This window comes from Lathamus discolor, chromosome 16, assembly GCF_037157495.1.
Source record: "Lathamus discolor isolate bLatDis1 chromosome 16, bLatDis1.hap1, whole genome shotgun sequence".
In the NCBI taxonomy this organism is placed as follows: domain Eukaryota; kingdom Metazoa; phylum Chordata; class Aves; order Psittaciformes; family Psittacidae; genus Lathamus; species Lathamus discolor.
The window spans coordinates 1121132-1135145 of NC_088899.1; the positions used below are offsets into that span (position 1 = coordinate 1121132).

Here is a 14014-nt window from a genome sequence, read left to right on the forward strand (position 1 = left end):
GTAGGGCCCTGGCTGTGTGGACAGCATTGCCCTGGCCACACTGGGCCATGCAGTGTTCTGGCCATGACCTACCTGCAGCACCAGCACCCTCCTGTTCTGCCCAAGCACCCATTTCCTCTGCCCTGTGATTCATCATTGGTTGCAACCATAGGAGATAAACCAGGACTGCTTTTATTTCACTTGGGCATGGGCAGCATGCTGGCTGGGAGCAGTATAACATTCATTTGTCACTGTGCATGATTCAATTAATAGTACAATCAGAAAACAGCATTACTCTGGAGATGGAAACCCCCCCCCCCCCCAAAGCCCTCAAAACCTCCTTTCCCTCTTCATTCCCACAAATTGAATAAAGGCAAAGAAAACAAGCTGGAGAGAATAGAGCAAAGGACACACTCGGTGTGATAACCAGTTCCAGCGTGTCACCTAATCTGAACTGGCTTATTAATAACTGCCGGGGTTGATGGAGCCTTTCCTTTTTTCTTTCCTTTCTCCTTTGGAGCTGAAACATTCAGCATTTTTCTGCTACAATGACTTTGCACAATTTAGGAGTGGTTTCTGTACCAACAAGCCCAAGCCTGAGCTATGCATCGAACTCTTCTCTGTCTGTGAACTACCCCCTTGCCTGCAGCAGTACCTGGACACTTTTCTTTCCTAATAACAGGGCGTTTCTACAGTTTGATTTCACTTGTTCAGTGCTGAATCAGAAGATGACAAGAGGAATGGTTAATTTAACACTATAAATGCATTTCCAATTGCATTGTCCCCAAAAAGCTGCTTACACACCAGGCAATTGGGGGAAAACCATCCTCCTCTGCTGCCAAAGAGCCACGGCTGCTGCAGCCACGCTGCTCACACCTTCTTCAGGTCCTCAGGGCCAAAGGAGAGCGGCAGCAGCTCCTCCAGCCTCTTGACGATGTAGCTGCCATCTGCTTTGGTCAGGTAGACATCCCAATCCGTGCCGAACTGGAGGGGAAGAGAGGGGAGAAGTGCCTGTGCAAAACCTCCATTTCTTCCTCAAATTACCCAAACAACCATAGAATCGTAGAATGGGTTGGAAGGGACCTTAAAGCTCATCCAGTTCCCCCCACCCCGCCATGGGCAGGGACACCTTCCACTAGAGCAAATTGCTCTAGAGCCCTTTTTGGCCACCTCCACAGGGAGCATCGCCCTCTATTGCATGTGTTTTGGGTAGCTTTTCAGCATCACCTCCCGCAGGGGGTATTTTGGGCTCACAAAGTGTGGGTTTGCCCCCTCAGGGTGAGCCCTGATGCCTTCAAACCTGCTGAATCTGGTCTTCACTCTGAGCCCTGCCACCCGTTAAATATTCACCATCCCAAAATGGGATGCAGGGGCAGGGGTGCCCACGGGGAGGAGCAGGGTGAGAGTGGGATGGGCTCCACTTGGAGCTTGGCTTTTGCAGGAAAACCCTCATTTTCAGGCTTGCCAAAGTCATGGCAACAGCTCCGAAGCCAGACTGCACGTGGATCTCCCAGCAGGAATAAACCCCCTGGGAAGGGTGAGTTAATGGATTACCCTGGGCACCGACTCCCAAGGGACAGGGAGGAAAACCCTTTTCCCAGAGGAATGTGCAGTTCCAGGAGCCTGGGGCTGGGGACAGGGGGATGCAACCCCGCGTTTGCACCTCGGGGTGGTTTAGGGGGAGATTCCTGGGGTCAGGGGACGAGACACGGGACCCCCGCGTGCACTGTCACCTCTCTCATCACTTGTCTGCAGGCACCACAGGGTACGATGAAGGTGTCCCCCATGTCACTGCCAAAGGAGAATGGCACAGAGCTCAGTCTTATGATCAGAGGTAGGAGGGAAACACCTGCAGAAGACCTTCCTGCACCAAAAAATACAGAGCTACAGCACATTTCCCCCCTTTCCTCCAAAATAACCATGCAGAAACCTATATCCCCCCAGCAGAATACTGGGGTCGCTGCAGCAGAAGCTGCCCCTTAGGTGCATGGAAGGTTTTCCCACTCCCCCTCCCAGTTCCCCTCCCTCGCTGTGCCCTTACCTTGCAATGGCCATGGCCCTGAAGCTGGTGTGCCCCTCGGAGATGGCTTTCTGGATGGCAGTGCGCTCGGCGCACACCCCGAGGCTGTAGCAGGCGTTCTCCACGTTGCACCCTGTGGGGAAGCCCCCAGCACCCACTCAGCCACCCCAAAACCCTCCAAGTGAGCTATTTATTAGTGAATTTTCAAAAAAAACCCAGCATTTTCAGTGTGCAACACCCCATCCTGGGCTGTTCCCAATTCATTCTCCTCTTTTCCCATCCACTGCGATCTTTGGCTCGCTCTGGGGTGGCGACTGCCAAAGAGGCGCCTCGGGGAGGTGCAGCACCTCACACCAACCCCTCTACACCCCACGCATGGCCAAAGAGACCCCAAAACACAAGAACGGGGGTCACAAGCCTCGTCTTACCGGAGAAGATCTCCCCACTGGCTGTGAGCAGCGCGGCGCCCACCGGGAAGCGGCTGTAGGGGCAGTAGGCGCAGTTCTTGGCCTCCCGGCTGCGGCGCAACAGGAGCTGTAGGTGCTCTCTCGGGGGAGCAGCAGGGGCTGGGTCCTGCCTGTCACCCTCCATTCCTGCCCCTGCCTGCCCTGGCCGCTGACGCCGTAGTTAAATATTTCCTCGCCTGGAAAATAGGCTGGGCAGCGCTGCCGGGATAACGCCCCGGCAGTGAACCATGCGGAGCATCCCTAGGGACAGCCCTGACCCCCCAGGCATCACGTTCAGGGTGTCCCCTGTCCCCTCCCCATCTGCTGCCTCATGCTTTCCACTTTGTCCCTTTTGTACCTCCTCCTTTCTCCGTCCCAGCGGAGCATTTTCCCACTGCTGCTGCCTCAATGTGTTTTTTTCCTTTCATTTCCAGTTGAAAACGGGTTGTGCTGCTTCACAGTGAAAATGTCATTAAGTCACCCCTGCGGGGGAAGAAACAACAGGTTCTGATTAGTGAGATCAAAAGAAATACATTAATTTGAAAACAGAAGGAATATTATATATATATATATATATACACACACCACATATTCCCACTTCTTTTAAGTACCGCTGCCAGGCAGCAGGGAAAGCTGGCTGAAGGTAGAGCTGATAAAACCCATTTTGGGATACCCTCAACCCCAGTTCTGCTGGTGCTTCCATGGGAATCAGCCCCCATGGGGTAAAGCACTCCCAGGATGCTGGGCTGATCAGCAAATTGCTCCTTAATTAAAGATAGCTCTTCCTCTCCCTTGCTGGAGGAGCTTCGTGCCCCATTTTCTGGCTGCACAAATGGGTATTCCAGCCCTCACTGATTTATTACTGTGGGTTTTGTCCAGTTTGCTGGATGTGGGGAGGATATTGACCTTCCCTGCCAGTTCTGGGAGCAAATCTTGGTGCTGGGTTGCTGCTGACAAGCCACGACAGGCTGGGACATGAAACTGAATTGGCAGCAGTCTCTGGTGTGATACAATGCCTTGAGCTGAGAATGGAGTGTGGGACAGTGAGAGGACACAGGAGCCCCAAGACATCAAATCCGGATGCTGAGATCAGTATTGTCCCACGGGATAATGGTACAACCCACCTTCTGCATACTGTTCACCCTGAAACCTAATGACAACATGTAGCTGCTTGCAAGGGTAGGCAACAGGCAGCTAGAAGAGGATTTGGCAGACCTGAATCAGCGCAGAGCCTTATTTTCATCTTTCCAAGTGCAAATCCTGGTTGTTTTCCCAACTGAAATGGGCCACGGATGCTCCTGTGCCCCATCGTGTGGTTTGATGCCCACAAAACCCTGGGAGAGGAAAGGAAACCCATCCTAAACTGGACTAAACCTGTTGTTTCACCCCTTTCTCCTCCCCATGTTTCAATCCCAAGGATTCTTTGTGTGTCCCCAAGACAAGGGGTTCCCCTGCTGCATCCACAAGAAGCCCCATAGGTAGAAAACCAGGTTTGAGCTAAGAGCTGAACCCTGAACAGCCTCAGACTCCGCAGTAGGGTTGAAAACTCACAGGTACCCCCACACAGCTCCCCCGGAATCCCCCCTAGGCTGTGCTGTGGGGCAACATTTCATTTTCTCCAGAGAAAAACTGTCCCAAGGCCTCAGATAGAGTGAAAAGCAACAAGTGAAAAGCCAGAAGCCCGGTCCAAGAGGAGCAGTGAGAGTGGCTTGGGTATAATGGGGTAAAAAAAGAGGTTTCTGGAACAAAAAATACCAGCAAATCTTCAGGATCTGCAAGCCCCTTGTGCAACGCTCAGGTCTGGGGAGAACCCCCCCTCTTTCCTTATACCAGGGCCGGAAGCTGACATCCAATCATCCCCATCATCACCCCCTGCATCCTGCCCTGATCTCCCCCTGGAGCTGGCACTGGGCTCCGGCTGCTGCACGGATGCCGGGAGGAGAGTGGTTCTTTCCCAGCATCTCTGTTTCCTTACCCGAGCACGGAGCGAGCGCGCGTCCGGCGGCGCGCACTGGGAGGAGGGGGACGTTTGCCGACGTTTCCCGGCGTTTCCCCGCATCCTCGGGGCCGGGGCGACGCGGGGAGGTGGAGCAGCCCGCGGAGAGCTGCATCCCCGCAGCCGCCGATCCCACCAGCAGGCGCAGGAAGCAGCGTCTCCGCATCCTCCGCTGAGCAGACGGCACCGGGATAACGGCATCCACATCCCACTGCGCTGGGGTAGGGGCTTCACACACACACACCCACCCCCCCGGGTGGGGGGGGTGCTGGGACAACCCCCCAAAAACCAGATTTGGGGTGCGGGGGGGTGCAGGGGGACCCTCTCTGCTTGAAAGCGGGTCGGTGGGGGCTGTTGCGGCCGGGATTAGAGTACCCTCGGCACAGCGGAGATGCTGCCCTGGCGCCGGAGCAAGTTTGTGCTGGTGGAGAACGAACGTAAGTGCAAGAGCAAGAGCCTGGGGCCGGGTCTGAGCTACGCGGCGCTGCTGGCCGGGTTCCTGCGCTCCTGCCCGGACCTCCTGCCCGAATGCCCGCTGGAGCGGCTGGGCAGCGTCTTCCGTGGCAAGCGCCAGAAAGTGGAGCTGAACAAAGAGGACCCGACGTACACGGTGAGGTACCTGGGCAACGCCGTCACCCTGCACGCCAAGGGTGAGGGCTGCACGGAGGAGGCGGTGGGCAAGATCTGGGCGAAGAGCGACGCGGGAGCAGGCGGGGTGAAGATGAAGCTGACGTTGGGACCTCAAGGCATCCGCATGAGCCCGTGCGAGAAGGGGGCCCGACGGCCAGGCCACGCGTACCTCCTGCACCGCATCACCTACTGCGCCGCCGACCGCCGGCACCCCAAGGTGTTCGCTTGGGTCTACAGGCACCAAGTGAAGAACAAGGCAGTGGTGCTGCGGTGCCACGCCGTCCTCGTGTCCAAGGCTGACAAGGCACGCGCCATGGCCCTGCTCCTCTACCAGACCTCCTCGTCCGCCTTCAACGAGTTCAAGCGGCTCAAGAGGCAGAACGACTTCCGCCACGTCCAGCAGCAGCTCCTGGGCGATGCCATCGTGCCCCTGGTGCCCCTGCGCCGGTTGCTCAATGCCAAGTGTCCCTACCGCCCGCCGGCCGAGCGCACCCGCTGCGCCCCGCGCCTCAGCTCCATCCTGGAGGAGGAGGAGGATGAGGCCTTCGGCAGCGGGGCACCGCGGGGGGACGGCGCTGAGCGTGCAGCCGTACTGCGCCTGGCCAGGGAGATGAGGGGCTGCAGCCTCCATGGCGTGCTGAGCCACGCACACCCTATGGCGGGGACCGGCTGAACCTGCACCCCCCTTGGGGATGGATGTGGACAAAACAGCGGCTTCATTTGCAAGGCAGAGCCCTGGGGGGGGATGTATGTGATGCACCCCCCCATTCCCACACACAAACCTGCTCTCGTGCCTCCTCCACAGCGGCCATAATAAACCAACGTGTGTTTTCTGCGGTGTAGCAGCGCCTGTGTCTCGCCTGCACCATGGGAGAGGAAGAGTTAAGCTCAGCGCCGAGGAAAGTGGGGGGTTAAACAGCATTTACCCCCCCAAAGGCGAGCCAAAGTGGGCTGGGGGCACCCAGCGCTCTCTGCACCCTCCCTGCAGCACCAAGGCTGGCAGAGCTCTTGCCGTAGCCATGGCAACTTGCTTTTATATATATGTACCTATATATCTATATAGAGCTGGGGGTGGCACAAGGCTGCGAGGGGGGTTTGGCCCCTTGGACCCCCACTGCAGGGTGAGGTTTGCCCACAGCCCCCACCTCCCACCCCAAAAGCAGCACCAGGGCCTGAAAATCAATTCCTTTACCCCAAATCACTGCTTTTTCCTCCTGTTTTGCTGCTTTTCCAGAATAAGGAATAGCAAAGGGAATGGGGGGGGGGGGGGGGGGGAGGGGGAGCAGGGTCTCTGTGTCTTCCCCCCCAGCACAGGGCTGACAAGGATCCTGCGTGGGCTGTGCAAGACAGACCCTTTGAAATGGGGCTGGGGGGCTGCTTCCCTATAGATCCCATGCCCAGCCATGGCTTCAACACAGGGGGACTCTGGGCTATGGTGGGGGCCTGCTGCCCCACATCACGGTGCTCCCCAAGGCGCTATGGGGCTGGTGTTTGGACCCATAGGAGGAGGGGGCTTTGGCCTGACACACCGCAGGCTTTGCAGGGGTGGGATTTGGGTTCCCCCCCCCCCTCCCAGGCTCTTTGGGGGGGGGGGGGTCAGGACATGCTGGGGTTCTCCCCCAGTGCCATGGGGGAGGGGGGCGCTAGGATTTAGGCCCCACACCAAGATCCTGATGGGATCCAGGCTGTGTGGCTGGAGCTTATGGGGCTTGTTCCCTCCTCCAACACCCGGAGGGGGGGAACTGTCCTGCTCCCCCCATACGCTGGATTTACCCCCCATAGGGGAGCCGGGATAGAGGCCGGGATATGGGCAGACCCCTCCAGCCCCTTGGGGCTGTGGGGCTGGGGTTTGGGTGCCCCAAACAAGGCCCTTTTTGGGGGGGTCTTTGCGATGCCATCCCCAGCTGAGCTCCCCCGCCCGCCGTGGAGGACCCAGTCTCTATGGTGGCGGAGCCAGCCGTCAGAGCGCCGCTGAGTGCGTCATCACCCGCCGCCGGTTGCCGCGGTAACAGCAGCGGCCATGGAGGGCGGCGGGCGGCCGTCGCTGGCTCAGGCCGCGCTGCTGGCGGCCAGCACCGCACTCACCGCCCTCGTCTGCTCCGTGTACCGGCACAGGGCCCGCGTCGCCCGCGGCCTCGAGGTGGGTAACGGGGGGCCCCGGGGGGGCGCACGGGCCCGGGTAGGAGCCGCGGCCTGGTCCCGGAGCCGCGGCCTGGTCCCGGAGCCGCGGCCTGGTCCGGCCGCCTGAGCTGCGGGCTCCGTTTCCCTCCCCGCAGGGCGCCAGGAGGGTCCGGCTGGACGGGGACCTGCGGGCGGTGCTGCTGGAGGCGCCGGGGCGCTGCGTGCCCTACGCGGTCATCGAAGGTAGGGGCAGCGCCTGCTGCATGCAGCTGCACAGGTGTGTGTGTACGTGTGTGTGTGTGCGTGTGCCTATGGCGGAAGGGGGGTTAGGGGCACATCCTCCCCCTTTCTCTCCCTCTGGTGGAAGGGGTCCCTGCCCATGGCAGGGGCTTGGAGCTGGGTGAGCTTTGAGGCCCCTTCCAACCCAGGCTTTATTTCCCCTGGCAGGTGGGCACTGGCTCTGACCAGCACATTGCACGGGCTCCTGGCTCGTGTGCCCCCCATCGTGTTGAGATCCTGCCCGTACCCGCGTGCAGCTGGGGAGCAGCTCACACACACGCTGTGTTTCTCTTTCAGGGGTGGTGCAGTCCGTGAAGGAGACCCTGAGCAGCCAGTTTGTGGAGAACTGCAAGGGCGTCGTGCAGCGGCTGACGCTGCAGGAGCACAAGATGGTGTGGAACCGAACAACGCACCTCTGGTATGTGGCCAGTGCACACAAACCTCCAGCTTTCACAGCAGCCAAAGTGCCCCAGAGGGTCTGACACACTGAAATACCATCACGCTTGGGCAGACTGATGGAGGTGCTTCAGACCTGGACCCACAGCAGCCCTAATTCCTACGTGACCATTCCCAGGCACTGCTGTATTTTCTAACATAGAATCCCAGAATCCCAGACTGGTTTGGGTTTGAAGGGACCTTAAAATTCATCCAGTTCCACCCCCTGCCACGGGCAGGGACCCCTTCCACTGGAGCAGCTTGCTCCAAGCCCCTGTGTCCAACCTGGCCTTGAGCACTGCCAGGGATGGGGCAGCCACAGCTTCTCTGGGCACCCTGTGCCAGCGCCTCAGCACCCTCACAGGGAAGAGCTTCTGCCTTATCTCCAACCTGAACTTCCCCTCTTTCAGTTTGAACCCATCACCCCTTGTCCTATCACTACAGTCCCTGATGAAGAGCCCCTCTCCAGCATCCTTGCAGCCCCCTTCAGAATCTGGAAGCTGCTCTGAGGTCTCCACGCAGCTTCTCTTCAGGCTGAACAGCCCCAGTGTTCTCAGCCTGTCTCCATACGGGAGGTTCTCCAGCCCCTGATGATCACCATCATGTCTGTCAGTCCCCAAAACAGGCCTTTGGGGACATGCTAACCCTCACCTTTGCCTCATCCCCTTCTCCAGGAATGACTATGAGAAGATCATCCACCAGAGAACCAACACAGCTCCCTTTGACCTGGTGCCTGCGGAGGAGGTTGCCGGCAGCATCACCGTGAGGGTGATGAAGCCTCTGGATGCGGCCGAGCTCAGCCTGGAGACGGTGTATGAGAAATTCCACCCCTCTGTCCAGTCCTTCACGGATGTCATCGGCCACTACATCAGCGGGGAGCGCCCCAAGGGCATCCAGGAGACGGAGCAGATGCTGAAGGTGGGCACAGCACTGACCGGGGTGGGCGAACTGGTCCTGGATAACGCCACCATCAAGCTGCAGCCCCCAAAGCAGGGCATGCCCTACTACCTGAGCGCCATGGATTTCGACTCCTTGCTCCACAGGCAAGAATCCAGCGTCCGGTTCTGGAAAATCCTGACTGTGGTTTTTGGTTTCGCTACCTGTGCCATCCTCTTTGTCATCCTCCGGAAGCAATACCAGCACCACCGCGAGCGGCAGCACCTCAGGCAGATGCAGGATGAGTTCCGGCAGGCCCAGGAGCGCCTCATGAGGGAAATGAACGTGGAGGGGGGAGAGACACTCAAAAATGCCTGTGTCATCTGCTTGAGCAACACCAAATCCTGCGTGTTCCTGGAGTGTGGGCACGTGTGCTCCTGCAACGAGTGCTACCGGGCGCTGCCTGAGCCCCGGCGGTGCCCCATCTGCCGGCAGGGCATCGCCAGGGTGGTTCCCCTCTACAACAGTTAAATTCAGTGCCTGCGGAGGGGGAGCTTTTCTCCCCTCACAAAGGGGTGTTCTCACCTCGCTGCTTGGGTCTAGGGAAGGGGAGGGAGCTTGAGTGAGCAGGTGCTTCAACTTGGGGTCCAGAGCCGGGGCTTAAAGGTGATGGTGCAGCTGATGGGGGGTCACATCGTGCTCCAGAGATGTGTGGGGGGAGATGAGTCCTCGCAACAGGCTTGCTGCTTGGCTGGGAGACACAGTGAAGCTCTTGTGTTAGGAGTTGGACTCCAGGGGTTTGCTTCATAAACCTGCAGGCCCTTACCTGGCTTATAAAACATAGTGGGGGAAAATAAAGCATATTGAGGTTTCTTAGAGGCTGCAGAATTTGAGCCACGCTGGCACCCAGTGCCAGGGAGTGGGTTTGTGTGTGAACACAAGTGATGCTGCCATCATCTACAATGTTGGTTTGGGACTGTATTGCACCAGGACACGAGAATGGGGAGGAAACACGCTGTGGCTTGAGCTGGGATAGCAAAATAGGGTGTAAAGTTAATAAAATAGGCTCAAAAGCGTGTTTGTCTCAGATGTTACAAGGGTGAGGCTGCGCTGATGAGCCCTGCAGCGGGGGAAATCACCCCAAGCTGTGATCAAGGTTGGGGTTGGGATCCTGTTCCCACCCCCACTGAATCCATTTCCCCTGGCCCCTCATCCACAACACCGAATCCACAAAAGGAGAACTCCCAAATCCCTCATTTTGCCACATATCACGTGTGGTGCCAGCACCCACGAGCGTTAACAAACCCAGTGTGCCACTCCAGTTCATGTTTGCTGTGGGGGCACTGAGGTTTTGATTAAACACCAAGTGGGCAGCCCCTGTTTTAGGGGCCTGGAGTAGGAACATCCAAAACCCCCAGGATCTGGGGGAAGAGCACATGGAACATCAGCTGTAGATGGCGGTGGCTGCCTGCCTGCACACTGCCTGCATGCCAGAAACCCAGAATCCCAGTGGGAAAAGCCAGGATCCAGATGGCCAAGCCCTCCTTCCTCTCCCTGTCGTTCCTGAGGACCAACCAGCCCAAACAGCTTCATCCCCTCCTCAGGAGCAGCGTGAGGGACACAAGGGCATGCACCCCATAGCAGAGTGGGGCAGGATGCGGCCTCAGCGCCTTGCTGGGGGATCGGAGCTGTCACTGTCACACAGAGCCTAAAAATACCCTTGTGGGGGGGCTGTGCTTTCCCCATCCCCTTCTCCTGTTTCCAGCTTTCCCCCGTGATAGCTCAGGCGGAGACGCAACCTTATGTAAGGAGCTGACAGCTCGGGGGTGTGCGGGAGAGGGGCTCCTGGAGCTGAGGGCTTGGGAAATGCAGGGTTTGGATACAGGAGCAGTACATCCCAGCCCCCGGGCATGGGACACCCCGTTCTGACCGGGTCCCGCCCAGCTTCAATCCGAGCCGCTTGCAAGTCCTATATTGAAAGCACAGCCTGATCTTACTTATATTATGGTGTCCCTGCCCAGGGCAGGGGATTGGAACTGGATGATTTTAAGGCCCTTTCGAACCCAAACCATTCCATGATTCTGGAGTAATCCATGAGCAGAGCTGTTGTAACCCGATCTGTGGAAATGGGCTTTTTGCTGCCTTCCACACTGTGACCACAGCTCGGTTTTGCAGAGGATGCACCAGGGATGCCAGAACAGCCCCACCCCGTATATAGGGACTGTATAGAACTATAATCCTGGTCTTCCCCAAGCTGGCCCTTTGCTGGGCAATAACCACAACGGGCTGCTCTGCTGTGGCAGCACCGCTAGGGAAAAGTCCATTGGAAAGTTCTCAGCAACCCCAAAGCCCTTTGGCAATCCTCCAGGAACAGCTTGTGCAGGGCCACGTCCTGGGGACCCACAGCCACGCGTGCCCTGACCGGCTCCGTGCATTGCAGCCCCCCACGGAGTGCCAGAGGCCGCACAATGGCTCCTTTCTGCTGGGCAGATGTGGGGCTCAGCCCGCACGCCCCGGGGTCAGGCGCTGAGCTCCCTAGATGGAGCTGTGGGGCAGCTTCTGGCTCCCCAGCGATGCTCTGGGGCAGCTCAAGGCTCCACAAGGACGCTGTGGGGCAGCTCCGGGCTCCTTGGGGATGCTCTGGGGCAGCTCCGGGCTCCCTAGGGGTGCTGTGGGGCAGCTCCGAGCCCCCGGGACTCTGCGGGACGCTCCGGTGGGGCAGCCCAGGGAGATCCCCGGGGGGTCGCCCACCGGGGGCGGTGCCGGGGCCGGTCCCGGGGGCCGATCCTCTCCCGCCCCGTCCCGCCCGGTCCCGCCCCCCTCTCCTCTATCGCTGCCGCCGCCGGAGCCGCCGCCGCAGCCGCGGAGCCGCCAGCAGCGCCGGGCCCGGCCGGGATGTGACGGGGCGGCCGCCCCGCGCCCCGCTGCGCCGCTGCCCCGGGCCCGCGGGCCCCGCGCCCCGGGAGGCTGTCGGGGGGCGGCGGCGGCGGCGGCCCCCCCCCCGCCGCTCCTATGTCGGAGGGGCCGCCCTACGGCGAGGGGCAGCTGGCGGGGGACGCGGCCGTGGGGCAGCTGCCGTTCCCCGTTCGGCTCCGCGGCCCCGACGGGCTCCTCGCCGGCGGGCAGGGCAAGCGGCCGCCCAAGCTGGGGCAGATCGGCCGCAGCAAGAGAGGTGGGTGCGGCGGGGACGGGCGGCGGCGGCGGGCGCCGGGCTCGCAGGGGCTGGAGCGTCCCCGGGGATGGGGAAGACCCCGCGGGGTGTCGGGCATCGCGTCCCCGGGGCCTTCCCGGGATGAAGGGAAGCGGGGAGCATCCCTGGGGATGGTACCCTGTGCGCTGGGTACCTATGGGGTGCGGGGCGTCGTGTTCCAGGGACCTTCCGCGGGGATACAGGACACCGGGGACTGTCCCCAGGGACAGGCACGATGCAGCGGGGCCCCTGCAAGGTGTCGGGCACCGTGCCCCAGGGATCTTCCCCGGGGTGTCGGGCATCAAGGACCTTGCTAAGGACAGGGAAGCGTGTCCCGGACTGTAGGGCAGCAGGGGTCTTCCCGGCGGACAGGGCATCATGTCCCGGGGACAATCCCCAGGGCATAGGGGTAAAGGGACCTTTCTCGGGGACAAGCCACCAAGCCCTGGCGACCATCCCCAGGGCAGCAGGCACTGTGCTGGGTACCGGGTACCCTCCCTGGGGACAGGACACAGCACACCAGGTAAACCCCCCCAGAACATCAGGCTTCGTGCTGGCTTTGCCACCCATCACACCAGCGATATGGGACCCCCAAAACCCACCACCGCGGGGTGACCTTGGGCTTGGGGAGCAGAGCATTCACCACGGTTACGCTGGGGTTTTCTTCTGCTTTCTAGTGGTTATTGAAGACGATCGAATCGATGATGTGCTACAAAACCTCTCGGAAAAAGCCCCTCCTGATGTTTAAATCCTTCCCGGGGACATCCGGAGAGCCGGGGGCGGGGGGGGGGGGGGGGTCGGTTTACAATGGCACAAGTTATGGGCAGAAAATAACCACCACCAACCCCCCCGCCAAGACCGCAGCGCCCGTATGCTGAGCGAGCACTTGGAGAGCCGTCCCCGCCGCACAGCACCGCAGCCTCTGCCCTCCAGGAGCCCTGCCCAGCCACGGCCACCAAACTACTGATAAACCACTGGAAAACGAGAGAATCGCGAAAAATACCCCCCCCCCCATCCGTTATCCCAACCTGCGGCACAAGGGATGAACGGAGGCAGCGACACCGCGGCTCGGAACCACTCGCGATTCCTCCTCTGGGTCTGATGAACCTTGCGCCACGCGAGATCGGGGGGGGGGGGGGGGGGTAAAAAGGGAAAAAGGGGGTGGCAAAAGATGGAAGGGGTGGAAGCGGGACCCCTTCCCCCCCCCGGGGGTCTCCCCCCTTTCCAGGGGCATTCCCAGCGGGCACCTTGTTTACATTATTTAACCTTGCAAAAATGAATCCGTGCACTTGGATGTACCACGCTCCCCCTTTCCTTCCGAGGTTGGTTTGTTTTTTATGTTGATGTCTTTGGATGTTGGAAAACTATATAAAATATATAAATATCTCTTTCATTTTAGTCACGTTTTAAGGTTCTCGAGGGGGAAACCCCCAAACTTTTATAAAGGAAGGGCCTAGAGGAAGAAGCGCTGGCTATTTTTTAAAGCTTGTATTTCTTGGTTGCTGTGAGCAAAGGGACAGATTTTATATGTACAGGGGGGTGGGGGGGTGCTCGGCTTTTCTAACTACCCTGCAGTCTGTAGTGTGGTGATTTGTTTGGTTTGGGGTTTATTTTCCTTCTGTTGTGGCCGTTTCTTTAATAGACTGTATTCAACTGATATATAAACTAACCTGATGTAGTCACAAGAGTGCCAAACACTTGGAGATGCCGGAGGGCAGCGATTCCCTCCCCGAGTCAAGCAGCACTCGGGGTTTTCTGCTCTTTCGAGGGCTCGGGCGAATCTCTCGTGGGGTTTTTCTTTGACTTCTCTTTTCTAATCTTTCTTTTGAACTATTTTGCATGACGTGCATATAAAAAAAGAGGTTAAAAAACCCAAAAAAAGCCTCTTGGCGAGGGCTTGTTCCTTGTTTCTGTTTGCGACTGAGTGACCGACCTCCGGGCAAGGTTTTCTTTCCTCCTTCTCTGAGATATTGTGTATGTTGCACTTCACTCCACAGGGCTATTTCTGCGATGTCCAAATAAAGAGGAAAATGAAACAAAAA

General features: G+C 59.0%; 4 protein-coding genes across 4 annotated transcripts; 3 read left to right on the plus strand and 1 right to left on the minus strand.

Annotated features, from left to right (window-relative positions):
• Window positions 1-150: 150 nt before the first annotated feature.
• CDA (cytidine deaminase) lies at window positions 151-2854 on the minus strand. Its single transcript, XM_065696485.1, has 4 exons — window positions 2428-2854; window positions 2021-2132; window positions 1713-1770; window positions 151-963 (listed from the first exon to the last, which is right to left on the minus strand). Exons 1-4 carry the CDS (start codon window positions 2588-2590, stop codon window positions 850-852), a joined length of 447 nt encoding a protein of 148 aa, XP_065552557.1. The 5' UTR covers window positions 2591-2854; the 3' UTR covers window positions 151-849.
• On the plus strand, window positions 1433-5913 carry FAM43B (family with sequence similarity 43 member B). Its single transcript, XM_065696484.1, has 3 exons — window positions 1433-1516; window positions 1735-1813; window positions 2880-5913. Exon 3 carries the CDS (start codon window positions 4833-4835, stop codon window positions 5742-5744), a length of 912 nt encoding a protein of 303 aa, XP_065552556.1. The 5' UTR covers window positions 1433-1516; window positions 1735-1813; window positions 2880-4832; the 3' UTR covers window positions 5745-5913.
• A 1132-nt stretch (window positions 5914-7045) lies between these two features.
• MUL1 (mitochondrial E3 ubiquitin protein ligase 1) lies at window positions 7046-9858 on the plus strand. The gene is made up of 4 exons (XM_065696483.1): window positions 7046-7211; window positions 7348-7435; window positions 7769-7889; window positions 8581-9858. The coding sequence occupies exons 1-4, from the start codon at window positions 7092-7094 to the stop codon at window positions 9311-9313; spliced, it is 1062 nt and encodes a 353-aa protein (XP_065552555.1). The 5' UTR covers window positions 7046-7091; the 3' UTR covers window positions 9314-9858.
• Window positions 9859-11732: 1874 nt separating this feature from the next.
• CAMK2N1 (calcium/calmodulin dependent protein kinase II inhibitor 1) lies at window positions 11733-14014 on the plus strand. Its single transcript, XM_065696486.1, has 2 exons — window positions 11733-11954; window positions 12650-14014. Exons 1-2 carry the CDS (start codon window positions 11795-11797, stop codon window positions 12718-12720), a joined length of 231 nt encoding a protein of 76 aa, XP_065552558.1. The 5' UTR covers window positions 11733-11794; the 3' UTR covers window positions 12721-14014.

What these genes read in the sequence shown, in the direction of transcription:
- CDA (XM_065696485.1), bottom strand. Translation starts at nt 2,590, where the DNA reads ATGGAGGGTGACAGGCAGGACCCAGCCCCTGCTGCTCCCCCGAGAGAG. An exon ending in CAGTGGGGAGATCTTCTCCG is followed by an intron (nt 2,133 to 2,427) that starts GTAAGACGAGGC and finishes GCTTCCCCACAG; the next exon opens with GGTGCAACGTGGAGAACGCC. An exon ending in GCAGACAAGTGATGAGAGAG is followed by an intron (nt 964 to 1,712) that starts GTGACAGTGCAC and finishes CTTCCCCTCCAG; the next exon opens with TTCGGCACGGATTGGGATGT.
- CAMK2N1 (XM_065696486.1), top strand. Translation starts at nt 11,795, where the DNA reads ATGTCGGAGGGGCCGCCCTACGGCGAGGGGCAGCTGGCGGGGGACGCG. An exon ending in GATCGGCCGCAGCAAGAGAG is followed by an intron (nt 11,955 to 12,649) that starts GTGGGTGCGGCG and finishes TCTGCTTTCTAG; the next exon opens with TGGTTATTGAAGACGATCGA.
- MUL1 (XM_065696483.1), top strand. Translation starts at nt 7,092, where the DNA reads ATGGAGGGCGGCGGGCGGCCGTCGCTGGCTCAGGCCGCGCTGCTGGCG. An exon ending in GCGTCGCCCGCGGCCTCGAG is followed by an intron (nt 7,212 to 7,347) that starts GTGGGTAACGGG and finishes CCCTCCCCGCAG; the next exon opens with GGCGCCAGGAGGGTCCGGCT. An exon ending in GCCCTACGCGGTCATCGAAG is followed by an intron (nt 7,436 to 7,768) that starts GTAGGGGCAGCG and finishes TTTCTCTTTCAG; the next exon opens with GGGTGGTGCAGTCCGTGAAG.
- FAM43B (XM_065696484.1), top strand. Translation starts at nt 4,833, where the DNA reads ATGCTGCCCTGGCGCCGGAGCAAGTTTGTGCTGGTGGAGAACGAACGT.